At 41.7% G+C, this 15,705-nt stretch overlaps 1 protein-coding gene across 7 annotated transcripts in view; it reads left to right on the top strand.

The window, feature by feature from the left end:
• Positions 1 to 5,566: 5,566 nt before the first annotated feature.
• The window catches only part of PHF14 (PHD finger protein 14), a 147,705-nt gene continuing 137,566 nt past the window's right edge, over positions 5,567 to 15,705 (top strand). For 5 of the 7 annotated variants that reach the window (XM_067470285.1, XM_067470283.1, XM_067470284.1 and 2 more), the window contains exons 1-2: positions 6,478 to 6,832; positions 10,024 to 10,134. In XM_067470285.1, the coding sequence (XP_067326386.1) occupies positions 6,493 to 6,832; positions 10,024 to 10,134 (451 nt within the window). In that variant the 5' untranslated portion in view covers positions 6,478 to 6,492. Of the gene's footprint in view, positions 5,752 to 6,477; positions 6,833 to 10,023; positions 10,135 to 15,705 lie in introns of those variants that run through there. The other 2 variants (XM_060782186.2, XM_060782185.2) reach the window with 2 other exon arrangements.

Below are 15,705 nucleotides of genomic sequence, written 5' to 3'. Positions count from 1 at the left end.
CAGTTTAAATCTTACAACTAACAGTTCTATACATAGGTGGCGCCACTCGCGCCGTCACACCGAGGCTGAGAGAGTGTGACTTTCTTAAGATCACCTAATGGGTTTTATGGACAAGCAGGGGTTTGAACCCTTGTCTCCAGAGTTGTAGTGTGATGCCCAAACCACTATACCATGTTGCTTCTCATTTATAGTCTAAGAAATATGTCACACTGTGCTATTTCATTGACACTTCTATAACACTGATACCCTAAATTGTGATTCTAAGGTTTAACAATCCATGTCTCTCTGCCTCTGTTTCATGTAACACTTCAAGCCATAAGTAGCATCCCTTATAAGGACACATTTTAAAATACAGACGGTCCACCACATGTTTCCATACACCTCCCATGAATAACAGTGCCTTTGAGCAGTTGATGAACAGGTTCCATTAAAATGAAAGGAAATTTACATATGAATCAACATGTGCTCTAGGATCTGAGCGTTGGTGTGCCAAAGCTGTTCGGCAATACATCTCGTTTTAATAATGTGTACAAAAGCAGGTGGCAGGTTTGTACAATCTGATAACTTTATGTAGTAGCTGATAAAAGACTATGGTGGGGCTTGGAGGTGGAGTATGTGTGTGGAGGGGGGATATCTGAAAAGAATTGCCAGGGTTACAATCTTCATTTTGGATTACAGCTTTTGGAACCTGCTGCATTTTGTGTGCTCTGCCAATTACTGCGGGGAAATATTTCCTTCTTCTTAGCATAATATCTTTGTTCTTAAAGACATTTCCATTTAAGTGTGGAAAACTGCATTAGTACATTTCTGAGGGATAGATAATGAGATGTTTTGATGTGAGCACTGAGGCCTGTCATCCTTCTTTGAAGTATATATAATATGGCTGTACAAATCACATTGTATGATTGTGTGTAATATATAGCTGTGATAAGACTTCAGAGATAGAAATTCTTATCTTCTGTTATTTGATCAGGCAAGCCTAGATCGAGGTGTAAATTATGTGATAAGCAAAATACAGCATAGTTTGATTCTCCACTTTTCTGTATGGAGCAAAGGCATCAAAAAGTTCCTTTGAGCATGGGTTCATCACACAAGCCAGAAGACTACAAGCAAGATGAGGTCGATAAAAGACTTAGGCGTTTTGCCACAAAAGAAAAATCAAGATGAAGGGAAGGAGGAACAGATTGTTTGTTTGCTTGTTTGATTCTCTCCCACCCCATATCTTCAAGATGATGGCCCAAAATTTTAAAAAAAAATCATGTCTTATCCACAACTTGCTTGTCTGAACAGCCAACCATTCTGTCCATTGCTCCATTGATGCTGTCTCTGCCCATCTGCTTTGTTTCTCTGGGATTTGCTTCTTAAGAGACAGCTCTTTCAGGCTGCTGTTCTCTGTTCATTGGCACATGATCACTACATCCACAATCCTCGTGCATTGAAAAATCCTGCAACTAATATCCTTTAAATTATTACATGCTTGCAACTAGGGTTGCAATATTTCAGGACTTGGTCATGAATCTCCAGTTTTCCTGAGTAATCTCAGGCCCCTTTCACACAGCTGTATAAAATCCCACATTATCTGCTTTCAACTAGATTATACGGCAGTGTGAACTCAGATAACCCAGTTCAAAACAGATATTGTGGATTATCTGCCTTGACATTCTGGGTTATATGGCTATGTGGAAGAGCTCTCAGGTGGGAAACTTGAGTGAAAATCCTCCAGTTTCAATGGCCTCAGCTCTGGGCAAGATATAAAAGCTGGGTGCAGTTCTAGTAATGCAGCAATTTGCTGTGTACAAGGTTTAATTCATTTGTTGTCTCACCTTGGAAAGACTCCCCAAGAAACATATGTACTTTCTTAGGGTCCCTCTATGCTGTAAATTTAATGCAATTTGATACAACTTTAACTGTCAATGTTCCATGCTATGGAATCCTGGGGTCTGTAGTTTGGCTAGTAACCAGAACTCTTTGACATAGAAAATTAAAGATATTGTAAAACTATAATTCACGGGATTCCATAGCATAGAGCCATGGCAGTTAAAAGTGTTGTCAAACTGCAGGTGCACTCTTCCATCTCAAGGCTTGTCTACACAAGAGAAAAAATCCTCACTCATCTCAAAACTGGTGTGATTAAGTCAGATGAAATGCACAAGAAACCACACTCACCTTGAACACAGTGTGATCAGAGCAGACATTGTATGGCAATGTTCACTACTTTTATATATTAATCCACCTTCAGAGAACATAAAGATTACTCTGAAACTTCCTGAAAACTCTAGTGTGCCCATGGTGTTTTTGAAGTGTGGACTGCTGGATTGAGGTGGATTTGGGAGTGATCCAGTTGTCCACATGTCAGTACAAGCTACTGGTACTGATTGGTGCTTGCAGCCATTACAAACTTCTGCCCTCTTCACTTATCAGCACTGGAAAGATCCTCCTCATTTCCTCACCATTTGTGGGTGGTGGCTGCAACCCATTCCCTACTCAAGCCACTTGCTCCACAGTAGAAATCAAAGGTTGATGTTTTCTTGGGTCTTCTGCTGCCACTGCCTTTTGGGGCAAGAGACCTGCTGGCAAAGGTGTCACTTGCTCTAAGGTTGTAAGAAGACATCTAACTATGGGATCAGCAGTGGGGGCACAATCGGGCGGCCCTACCTCATTGCTGATCACATGGCTGGATGGCTTCTTACAACAAAAAAGACTCTGTTGGGAGTATGTGCCCACTTGCCAAGGAGGATGGTGACAGGTGCAGCAGAAGACCTGGGGAGTAAGCAGTACCAGATCACATTTGGGCAGGGACCTTTGTGAGCCATCAAATCACTTTTATACCAAAAGTGTGGGGATAACTAGGTGAATATAGGGCACCATCAGGGCAAATTATTCTGGATTGCACCTGGATAACTATTTGTGTTAATATAGATAAGTCTACAGTCATTGTAACACTCAGGGCCTCATCACACTCGAGCATCTATCCACTTTTAAGGCTGTGACTGTCTCCTGCAGAATTCTGGAGTTTGTACTTTAGGGAGGGGCCTTTAAAATGCTCAGAAAAGCCCTGGACCTTCCTAAACTAAAAAACCCAGAATTCTGCAAGAGACAGTCACTATATTTAAAGTGGACTCACAAGGTTCACCTCCTGCTTTGCTCTACATTCACCTTCATCTTGAAACAAGTGGACTAGATTAGAATCATAAAATCTTAGAGTTGGAGGGGACCCTAAGGACCATCCAGTCCAACCCCCTACTGTGCCATTTTTTTTAATAAAAAAAAAACACAACCAAAAGCAGATGGTCATCCAGCCTGTGCTTCAAAGCTTCCAGAGGAGGAGACTCCAATGTGCTCTGAGGTAGCATATTCCATTGCCGAACAGCTCTTACTGTCAGGAAATTCTTCCTAAAGTTTAGGTGGAATCTCTTTTTCTGTCATTTAAATCCATTGCTCTGTGTTCTAGTCTCTAGAAAAGCAGAAAACAAGCTTGCCCATAGAATCATTGAGCTGGAAGAGACCTTGCGGGCCATCCAGTCCAACCCCCTACCAAGAAACAGGAAAATCACATTCAAAGTACCCTTGACTAATAGCCATCCAGCCTCTGTTTAAAAGCCTCCAAAGAAGGAGCCTCCACCACATTCTGGGGCAGAGAGTTCCACTTCTGAATGGCTCTCACAGTCAGGAAGTTCTTCCTCATGTTCAGGTGGAATCTCCTTTCCTGTAGTTTGAAGCCATTGTTCCATGTCCTAGTCTCCAGGACAGCAGAAAACAAGCTTGCTCCCTCTTCCCTATGACTTCCCCTCACATATTGATACATGGACCTCATCATGTCTCTTCTCAGCCTTCTCTTCTGAAGGCTAAACATGCCTAGCTCTTTAAGCTGCTCCTCTTAGCTTCCAAAGCTTTGATCATTTTTGTCTGCCTTCTCTGCACACGTTCCAGCTTGTCAATCTCCTTCTTGAATTAAGGGGCTCAGAACTAGACAGTGTTATCCCAGGTGAAGACCGACCAAACCTGAGTAGAGAAGGGCCATGACTTCTCTAGTAGACATTACACCCCTATGGATGCAGCCTAAAATTGCATTGCTTTTTCATCTCAAAGCCTCATCCTTCTGTGTGAGATCTCTGAGGTCCCAACAACAAATTCCAGTCCTTGAGCAAAGATTTGGCTCTTAATTCCAAACAGGAAGGTATGTTCCCTCTGTGTATATGTATAAGTATGTGCATTTGAATGGCAAGCTGTGTGCAACTTGCAATAATGCTCTGGGAGTAAATTTAGGCTGGGTCTCAGATTTTAATATGATATTGGGTTGAAGGAGATGTAGTTTTATAAGATTTTATAGATGCTATATAGGATTGTAGGTCTCATCTGTAGAGTGGAGACAAAAGCAGAGCTTTGAAAAAGAGCTGTTACTACAATTTGAGGAGTAGCTCTCACGCTTGCTCTCCCTATTCTTTCACACAGCATTCTTGCATTAACTTGAAACTACGGGGCCCTTCCACACAGCCCTATATCCCAGAAAATCAACGCAGGAAATAGGAAAAATGACCAGGCCAATTAGATTTGATGCCGATGACTAGAACGGTTTTAAATGGCGTATTTTAATATTTTGATAAATGTTTTTTAATGTTTATGCATTGTATGTGAATCTGTCTCCCGGCATTTAATGTCTGCCGTGTATATGCTGTGCTCCGCCCTGAGTCCCCTTTGGGGTGAGAAGGGCAAAATATAAATGTTTTAAATAAATAAATAAATAAAGTCCCAGCTGGAAATAAAGCCGTACTTTTCTGCCTCCAAAAGGATCACTCTTGGTATTATCTCTCCTATCTGCTGATACACTTCCATGTCGCCCTCCCGAGTCAGAAGGGGACTCCTGAGAACGTGCAAAGTGCATGCCCCTCCAGGATGATTCTGACCTGGCAAGCACACTTGGAGCTCAGCTCAATTTCAACTCTTCTAGATGGAATGGAAAGCTCCACCTAATTTCATCCCACCAATTTCAGAAGTCTTGTACTTTCAGTTCTGGTGCATCTCCACTGTAGTTTGGAACCCCTTTAACACTCAGTGCTTAATAGGATACTCTACCAATGAGTCATGGGTCTCCAAACTACAAATCCCATCATCCTATAGCACTGGGCTATGGCAATAAAAGTGGTGTCGAACTGCTTAAGCGGCTGAGGGGGAAAGGAAAGGGCTTGAGGCTGTTAGGAATGGTGGGAGTTGAACTCCAAAACACCTGGAGGGCCCAAGTTTGCCCATGCCTGCTCTAGAGTGTAGAACTGCACCTTTAAAAGCAGCCACTCCCTTTCTTTGGTCTTCCGGGAGTTTTGGACTTCAATTCCCAGGATTCCTGGCCATGAAACAAGCTGGTGAGGGTTTCTGGGAGTTGAAGTCCAATAGGACTCACTGCTTACCGGGAGGCCAGTTCACGCGCTTCCCGCTCACAGAGGAAAGAAAGATGAGGCTACCTTTTCTCAGCGAAAGCACTGGCGAAGACCAGCCTTCGCTTTCACCCACTGCGCATGCGTGGCGGAGCAGCAACCCCGGCGCAGGTTCCTGAGGCGGCGCTGAGGGGAGACTTCCGGTCCTGCCTTTTGGGAGGAGGGAAGTGCATCCGGAGCGGGTCTCCGGCTATTGTCTGGGTTACGGAGCCGGCCTAACGGGACGCCGCGGCCTCCCTCTTGCCGCTCGAAGCGGAGCGCCCTGCCGGGCAACAGGCGGCCTTCTCCTCCATGCCCGGCAGCGGCTGCTCGACTCCAGTGAGTAAGTCCAGCAAGGCTCCCGAGAGAACCTCCCCCGTTTTCCTCGGGTCTGTGGCCTCCTCCGTGTTTCTATTTTCGGTGCAAACCAGAGGCCTCCAAGACCACCCATACTGCAGCATTATGGTACCACTTTCACAGCTCCATTCTACAAAACCCTGGGATTTGTAGTTTGTTGAGGCACCAGAGATCTCTAGCAGAAGGGGTAGAGGCCTTATGAGGGAGCTGGGTATGCTTAGCTTGGAGAAAAGGAGGCTGAGAGGGACACCAGAGCCATGTTTCGATATTTGAAAGGGAGGATTCAAATTGCAGGGAAAGAGATTCCTCCCTAAACATTAGCAAGAGCCTCCTGATGGTAAGAGCATCCTATGTGATGGGATTGCATTGAAATCCAAAAATATTGCAACACAGTCAGAGAAGCAATAGAGGAAATATAAGTAATAGAGGGTCTGGAGAACAAGCCCTATGAGGAGTGGCTTAAAGAGCTGGGCATGTTTAGCCTGCAGAAGAGAAGCCTGAGAGGAGACATCATGAGAGCCATGGATAAATATGTGAGGGGAAGTAATAGGGAGGAGGGAGCAAGCTTGCTTTTTGCTGCCCTGGAGACTAGGATGTGGAACAATGACTCCAAACTACAGGAAAGGAGATTCCACCTGAACATCAGGAAGAACTTTCTAACTGAGAGCTGTTCAGTAGTGGAACTCTCTGCCCCAGAGTGTATCTAGATCCAGGGAAATATTCTGCCATGGTCAGACCACACTTAGAATACTGTGTTCAATTCTGGGCACCACATTTAAAGGGAGACGTTGACAAGCTGGAATGTGTCCAGAGGAGGGCAACTAAAACGATCAAGGGTCTGGAGAGCAAGTCCCATGAGGAGCGGCTTAAAGAGCTAGGCATGGTTAGCCTGCAGAAGAGAAGGCTGAGAGGAGACATGATGAGAGCCATGTATCAAGATGTGAGGGGAAGTCATAGGGAGGAGGGAGCAAGCTTGCTTTTTGCTGCCCTGGAGACTAGGATGCGGAACAATGACTTCAAACTACAGGAAAGGAGATTCCACCTGAACATCAGGAAGAACTTCCTAAGTAAGAGCTGTTCAGTAGTGGTACTCTCTGCCCCGGAGTGTGTCTACATCAGTGGTTCTCTAGCTGGGGTCCCTAGATGTTTTTGGCCTACAACTCCCAGAAATCCCAGCCAGTTTACCAGCTGTTGGGATTTCTGGGAATTGTAGGGCAAAAACATCTGGGGACCCCAGGTTGAGAACCACTGGTCTAGATCCAGGGAAGTATTCTGCCTTGGTCAGACCACACTTGGAATACTGTGTTCAATTCTGGGCACCACAATTGAAGGGAGATGTTGACAAGCTGGAATGCGTCCAGAGGAGGGCGACTAAAATGATAAAGAGTCTGAAGAACAAGTCCCATGAGGAGCAGCTTAAAGAGCTGGGCATGTTTAGCCTTCAGAAGAGAAAGCTGAGAGGGGACGTGATGAGGGCCATGTATCAAGATGTGAGGGGAAGTCATAGGGAGGAGGGAGCAAGCTTGCTTTTTGCTGCCCTGGAGACTAGGATGCGGAACAATGACTTCAAACTACAGGAAAGGAGATTACACCTGAACATCAGGAAGAACTTTCTAACTGAGAGCTGTTCAGTAGTGGAACTCTCAGCCCCGGAGTGGGTCTAGATCCAGGGAAGTATTCTGCCTTGGTCAGACCACACTTGGAATACTGTATTCAGTTCTGGACACTGCAATTAAAGGGAGATGTTGACAAGCTGGAATGTGTCCAGAGGAGGACGACTAAAATGGGTCTGGAGAACAAGTCCCATGAGGAGTGGCTTAAAGAGATGGGCATGTTTAGCCTGAAGAAGAGAAGGCTGAGAGGAGACATGATAGCCATGGATAAATATGTGAGGGGAGGTCATAGGGAGGAGGGAGCAAGCTTGCTTTCCGCTGCCCTGGAGACTAGGACGTGGAAGAATGGCTTCAAACTACAGGAAATGAGATCCCCCCCCCCCTGAACATTAGGAAGAACTTCCTGACTTTGAGAGCTGTTCAGCAGTGGAACTCTCAGCCCCAGAATGTGGAGGCGCCTTCTTTGGCGGCTTTTAAACAGAGGCTGGATGGCCATCTGTCGGGGGTGCTTTGAATGTGCTTTTCCTGCTTCTTGGTTCTATGAAATAATAGGGCAAAATTGGGGCAAAAAATACGGGAAACTAATGATCTATACTGAAAAGGGAAGTACAAACGGAATCTGTAACTTAGTTACAAAAACTGTAAATAGTCATCTACACTGATTTATAGAATCTCAAGGTTTGTATTATGATTCATTGTTAGTTTTATGATTTTTTAAAAAAGTTTTATATATATATATATATATATATATATATATATATATATACTGCCCCAGAGTTCCTCATAGTGTGGTGGTGTCTCCTCTGGAGGCTGGGTGGTCATCAGTCCTGAGTACTTTGATTGTATTTTCCTGATGGCTGGAGGTTGGACTAAATGGCCCATGTGGTCTCTTCCAACTTTATTTTTCAATGATTTTATGATTCCACTCTAGTCAAGAGTAACAATGTGGTTTATGCCTATATATTGTATTGTGTTTTTAACATGTTGGAAGCCACTTTGGGTCTCCATTTTGGGAGAAAAGTGGCATGTAAATAAAGATTTATTATTGCTATTATTATTTTCCCGCATGGCAGGAGGTTGGATTGGGTGGCCCTTGGGGGGGGGGGGGGGGTTCTCTTCCAACTCTATGATTCTATATTTCACAAAACTACACAATCCAGACTTCTACAGCATAGAACTATGGTGGTTAATGTGTCAAACTGCTATACCTTTGGGATGCTGTGAGTTTTCTGGGCTGTACGGCCATGTTCCAGAAGCATTCTCTCCTGCCTTTTCACTCACCTCTACGGCAAGCGCCCTCAGAAGTTGTGAGGTCTGTTGGAAACTAGTCAACTGGGGTTTATACAGTATATCTGAAATGTTCAGGGTGGGTACCAATATTTTAAAAATCCTAAAATCTGCACAGTAAATAAAGAACAACACTCAGAAGACAGGGAAATTACAGACAAGAAACAATCAGGGCCAGTTAACACCTCCCAATAAAGGATTCCCCTAGGCAGGAAGCAGCCAGGCTTTGAAACTGCAAGGCTGTGTAATGCTAATCAAGCTGGCCAGTTTCAACATTCACACTTGCCTCAGGCAGACAAGAATTCTTTCTCCCACCCTGAACATTCCACAAATATAAAAAACCCAGTTGCCTAATTTCCAACAAACCTCACAACTCTGACGATGCCTGCCATAGATATGGATGAAGCGTCAGGAGAGAATGCTTCTGGAACATTATTTATTTATTTCAAACATTTCTATCCCGCCCTTCTCAACCCCCGAGGGGGGACTCAGGCGGCTTACAAATGGCAGCCATTAGATGCCAACAATAACATCAATCACATTACAAAACAATTTGACAATCAGGAGAACAACAGGATTACAAATATACATTAAAATATTAAAAATAAAATGTTAAAAATTGAAACATTAAAGCAGTTCCAAGCCCAAATCCAAATCAAAGTCCAGATTTCCAGTTTGATGTCTATTCATGGTTAATGCTCATCCGTCAGTTTTTACTACTCAGTCAGTTGCCCAAATGCTTGGCCCCAAAGCCATGTTTTGACCTTTTTTCTAAAGGAGAGGAGTGAGGGAGTCACCCTAATTTTGCTGGGGAGTGTGTTCCATAGTTTTGGGGGGGGGGCACTACTGAGAAGGTCCTGTCCCTCGTCTCTGCCAACCGCACTTGCGAGGGTGGTGGGATCGTTAACTCCAAGGGGGATCGTAGAGGGAGATATGTTCTGACAAGAACGGTATAGGGTTTTATAGATCAAAACCAGCACTTTGAATTGTGTTCAGAAGTGGACCGGCAACCAGTGGAGCTGACTATGGCCATACAGCCTGAAAAACTTACAGCAACCCAGTAATTCTGGCCATGAAAGACTTCGACAACACACCCTATAACTTTGTACTGCGGTACAAACGTGGTCCTACTCCCTCCTAGTCTGAGCCCACTGAAAGGAATGCCCACCACCCACCACACTGTTTAGGTAAATTAAAGTGAACCCAATGGTCGTACCATTTTTCCTTTGAAAAGTCCAGTGATCTCTCCCCCCCACCCCCCAACGCTCATCCTAATATCCTGTTAGTATCAGAAAAAGAAACATTCCTTTTTCTCTTTTTCTTTCTCTCTTTCCCCCTCCCTGTGTTCTTTTTCACAGTGGATCGTAGCTCGAAAAGGCGACAAGTGAAGCCCTTGGCAGCTTCCCTGCTGGAAGCTCTAGATTATGACAGTTCAGATGACAGTGACTTCAAGGTTGGAGATGCTTCAGGTAAATGTTTTACAATTTTAGTTGGTTTCCCCATCCCTGTTTGTTTTTAAACTTCACTTGTGTTTACTTTAAATGTTGGATGTTTTTAGGTTTTGGTTCCTTATTGGTTAAAAGGACAAGAGCTCAAGTGAACTGCACAATCGTTTCCCCATCAGACATTGCCCAGTAACTGCTGAGGAAATACAAGAAAATGAAAAATAAAATTGGAGGTTTTGTAAGATTTTGAGAGCTAGAAAGCCTTGAGCGAATTGGGGATCTAGGATGTGGTAGTCCCCCAGAAATCTTAGGCATATGTTGTCGTCTTTCAGCTTGTCCCTCCCTTTCTCTTTCTACCAGATTACCCACCTCTCTGTGGATGCATCTACATTGCAGAATTAACGTGATCAATGCTATAGAATCTTGAGAGTTGTCGTTTTACAAGTTCTCTAACATTTGCCAAAGAATGCTGGTGCCTCACCAACCTACAACTCTCAAGATTCTTTAGCATTAAGTCATGACAGTCAAATTAGTTTCAAACTGCATTAATTCACCATGTGCCTACCTAGGCTCACTCTTTTGACCATGCCTTCAAGTATAAATTATTTCAGCCAAATATTTACTGTATCTTCTCATATCTAAAATCAAAAATTCCAGAATCAATTTGATCAACAACTATCATAGCTACATAATAGCACTGCTTCCCTGCTAGCCAGTTTTCTGTTTTCCTTCCAGCCTTCTGTTAACTGCTTTTCTTTCTCTCTTCTAGTGTCCAGATATAGTTTGTACTGTTCTAGTTCAGTGGTTTTCAACCCGTGGGTCTCCAGGTGTTTTGGCCTACAACTCTGAGAAATCCCAGTTAGTTCACCAGCTGTTTGGATTTCTGGGAGTTGAAGGCCAAAACATCTGGGGACCCATAGGTTTGAGAACCACTGGTCTAGTTGATTCTCCCTCTTCTCTCTCACTCTCCATCTCTCTCTCTTTCTCTCTGCCCCCAAGTTTTTAGTCTCACTCTAACTTTGTAGTTATTGATGCTTTGCTAATCTATCAAAGATATCTACAATATAATTCTATAAACTGCTGATGAAAACAAGAATATGAAATGTCCCCAGCACATAGGAATTCAAAAATAATTGTGTTGATTCATACCAAAGGCCAACCTGTTGAGCATTGTATTTACATAGTGGCCAACCAGATGCCTGTAGAAAATCACAGCAAGTTTTAATAGAATAGTAATTTAAAGACTAGGATGAGACATAGACCTTTGTGTGTGGTTATTCTGCACTAAGTTGAGGGCCGAGTGATATGGGATTCTGACTAAACAGGACCAAAATCCAGTTAAGATGTCGGTGAGTTCTTGCGTATGAAATCGTTCAGCCTTGCAACAAGTTTTGTAGTTATGTTCTCTTTTCTTGATACTTCTGTTATCTTATAATATGCAATATGGCTATGGGTTGTATCCTGACTTAGACACAGTTAGAACAGACCCATTGAAATAAGTGGCACTTAAGTTACTCATTACTAACCTATTGATTTACATAGAGGTGCTTTAAGCATGCCTAAGGGCAGCTTTGGACATGGATTACCTATGCAAGGATTGGACATTCCACTATACATGGAAGCAATTTTTCAAATCATGTATTTTTGGCAGGGTAAAAAGTGGCACACTTGCAAAACAACATTTTGGAAAATTACAATGATTGCGGTTTCACCTATCCACATCCAACAAAATATGTCTTCTCAAGGAATTTTCTAAGTCCTCCAGTTGATTCATCGTATGATTCCATCAGAAGTTACCATAGAATCATCCTGGAGGAGCTAGCAAATTCCTAAAGAATGTACATCTAGGAATTTCCAAGGTTCTTCAGGTTACTCTATGGTAACGTCTAGGGGAAGTCATTCATTTCAGGAGGATTCACTATTATCCATGGTTTCCTGTTTCCACAGTACATTTAAGAATATATTCCCTGTGCATATGTAGTCATACTGTATATGCACTTTTTTAAAGACCGTGTTTTGCATAGAATATGCATATCCTGAATTTAAACGTTTTGTGATTTTCATTGTGAAGATAACAGTGCATTTAGAGTAGCATATTTGAATAGTTTTATTGAAAGTAAAAGCTTTTAAATATTTCCTACCGTGAGTCTGGGCTGATTTAATAGTTTATAGGCTTATTATAGCATGCTTGTAGCTATTTTCAAGTCAGAATAAATAGGTTGTATATGAGGTTTAATGTTTTATTGTGTTAACATAGAACCAAGTTACGTATCATTGCAATATATGTTGTGATCACTTTTTGATGTTCAACATGTAAGAGTAGTTGCAAACCATATAGAATTTTGTTTTGTATAATGGAAGCAGAATTAAATCTGTTTAAAATCTTGGGAATCCTTGTTATGAAGAAATAATTACCTCTAATTCATAGGCTGTTCATTGCCCAAAATAATTCAGTAAATAAGTTAAAACAATAATGCATTTTTTCAGGAAATTAATGTTGAAATCCTATATGACTTGCTATATTACTTTACAGATGCCAAATAGTAATGGCTCTAAGGATGTTTCTACTCTGCCATATAATGCAACTCCTACTGGTATGCGTCCTACTCCTACTGATGTGGAGCTGCAGTTATGACAGGGTTGCAGTCAATTATATTAGAGGTAGGGCAGTTGCCCCACAGCCCAGCCATGCTGAAGCTAGTTTCATCACAACTGGCAATGGGGTAGACGTGGAGATGAACCAGGAAGTAAAATAGCCTGAGGCTCATTTGGGGGCTAATTGGGGTGTTGGTAGAGGGTGGGGATAGGAGGAACAGCCAACTCATCTCCCCAGGCTACTCGAGCTCACAGAGCATGTGATGACTGTGGGGACAGGATCCTGGATTCCACATAGGGATCTGGGATTACTGTCACCACTTCCCCAAAACAGGTAATGCTGGATCCTGGAGGAAATCCAAATGTTCCCCTGTGTTTTCTTAACCCAGGGTGCAGCTGCATTAAGGTCAACTCACATCAGCCTGTGTGTGTTGTATGGACGCATGCAGGCTGATGTGACTCTACACTGCATTATATGGCAGTGTAGAACTGCCTTAAGAAGCTCTTTTACAAGTTTGCAAGGATACATAGCATAATTACTCAGTATGCATTGGTGCTTACTGCACATCAGAACCAACGTGATTTGCATCTCTAAATTTTGCATGTATTCGTATGGATTAATTTTACAGGAGTACATTCCTAGAGGCTACAATTTGAAACAGTAGATTTGTGCTTTTCTCTGATAGCTTCAACTTTGAGTTATGTGGTGCTTGCTTTCATCAAGCTGCTTTAAAGAAGCTTTTTGATTCTCCATTTATAGGTGCAGTTACCTAAAGTAATCCTATTCAGAATGTAGATGACAGTCCTTTCTTTATAGTGTATAACCTAGAAGCAGCCTCTTATCCTTATAGAGGATTACAGAGCATATTGTCTAATTGGTTAGCATAAAAACAATTTACAGGTAGCTCCCAAGTTATGAACAAGATAGGTTGTGTAGGTTTGTTCTTAAGTTCTATTTGTATGTAACTCAGAACAGGTACATTTTTAATGTGTAACTCCAGTATTTATATGCATATACATGCATGCATCCATTGGATAGCATAGGGAAGGGCTAACACCCCTGTGGTATTTGTTTTGCTGTCTGTGGCCCTGTTCAGATTTCATCTTATTTCCGACCCTGTGATAATTGGATTTTGAAAAATTTGGCTTGTTGTGGAAACAAGAATTGACGATTGACACATTTTCCCCATAAGTCTTTCAGTCGTGAATTTCCCTCCCTAGGGAAAGATATCTCTCACTTACTGTTGTCTCACCCTGTTCTTAACTATGAGTCTATATTGATTTATAAGTTTGTAAGTTAGATATTTGTAATTCGGGGACTAACAGTTAGTCCCCAAATTACATGGAAACTCATGGCAAAATAGGAGAAATTATCAACTGTAATGTTATTGTCTAACTAATATGTCAGGGTTGGTTTTTTTTTTTTTTTTTGGTTTTTTGTTTGGAAGTTCCTTGCCTGGAAGCTAGTCATGCTGGTCATGATTTGACTTAAATATCGAAGTGAGTGTGCCTCTGAATACCACAAGTTAGAGGATGCTGTAGTCCTGCATGTAAATTTTCCATAGATTTGGTTACAGCAGATCCATATAGGTTATTGGTTTGATTCCCCATTATGTTCTTATAAATTTATTTTAAATGAATCAACTTATTTCTGTAGCCTGAGAAAGAGACTATTGTTATGCCATGAGAGCTTTTAAAGTAAGGCAAGATGTAAGTATTTTAACAACTAAATAAAACTGGATAAAGTTGCAGAATTGTGTGTATCAGGGATGTGTAATGGTGGAAGGCTAGAAGGCCTCGATGCAATCCCCAGAGCTCCCATGAAAGAAATAAAAATATTTGCTTCCAAATGCTCTCAAATACCCTATGGGGGAACTGGTGGCATTCTCACTATATTTGGGTGCATTCTTTTTCCCTTAAAGAGGTTTGGAAGACATTTTGAGACACTTATTGAAAAAATTGTCTTGACTTCAAGGAAGGTCAAAAGTCCTCCAAACATGATGGAAATGCCTTCCATACATCCTAGAGATCATTTTGAAGCACTTTAAAGCATTTTCCCCAACTACAGGTTGTTGTTTTTTTTTGTTCCTGGAGGTCTCTGGGAGGTCATATACAAGAACTTTAAGTTAGACCTCCCTGTCAACAAGTATGGTCGATACATCATTGGCAATATGTGATTTCACTGTCTAACTCTCAAACAATGGCATATTATATACTAAAGCTTCCAGCTGTGATGTTTTCTATTTACAATGAACATTGATCTTATCAATTGCTACTTTCAAACCTCCATCTAAACTGGAAAGTTTTCCCCTGACAGGATTGATACTTTATCCGAATTAACTTTCAGCTTGTTTGTCTTTACTATTTCAAATTGTCATTAGAGATCTCTTCTGCAATTAGTTGGAAACAATATGAGGCGGAGTGCTAGGTCATCCTTATATTATCACTTAACAACTGTTCACCTGGTTTCAAATAAACGGTTAGATGTATGGCTACTTAAATAGTACTTTACTGCTATCAGATGCTTATCTCTCTGATAACCCATATCTGTTGTTGAGTGAAATCTACTTTTGGTACTTAGCCATTGTTTATGCATGTTTAGATAGTGTTGCGGTGATAATGTGATTGATCATATCGAAATGATTTTATTGATCAGTTAATTGGCCTTATTAAAACAGACAATATAAACACAACATACAGTATACATCTAGCCCGGGTAAGATTATAAATATACAAGTACAGAGAAAAAAAATGATTGATCATATCAAAATTTATACTACAAGCAACTGTGAAGATTACTCTTCCTTTTTGCAGTTTCCCAGTTAAACATTTTAAATCATTCTCACTTTACCCTAATTGTATATTATATAATATACTTTGTTATTGTGTCCCTTCAAATCATTTTCAATTTATGTTAACCTTAAGATAACCCTATTAAGGGGTTTTCTGATATGTTCAAAGGGGAGTTGCCTTTGCTTTTTTTATGAGGCTGAGAACAGT

The sequence above is a fragment of the Anolis sagrei genome, chromosome 6 (assembly GCF_037176765.1).
Source record: "Anolis sagrei isolate rAnoSag1 chromosome 6, rAnoSag1.mat, whole genome shotgun sequence".
Lineage (NCBI taxonomy): Eukaryota > Metazoa > Chordata > Lepidosauria > Squamata > Dactyloidae > Anolis > Anolis sagrei.
This window is presented reverse-complemented; position numbering and strand designations above follow the sequence as displayed.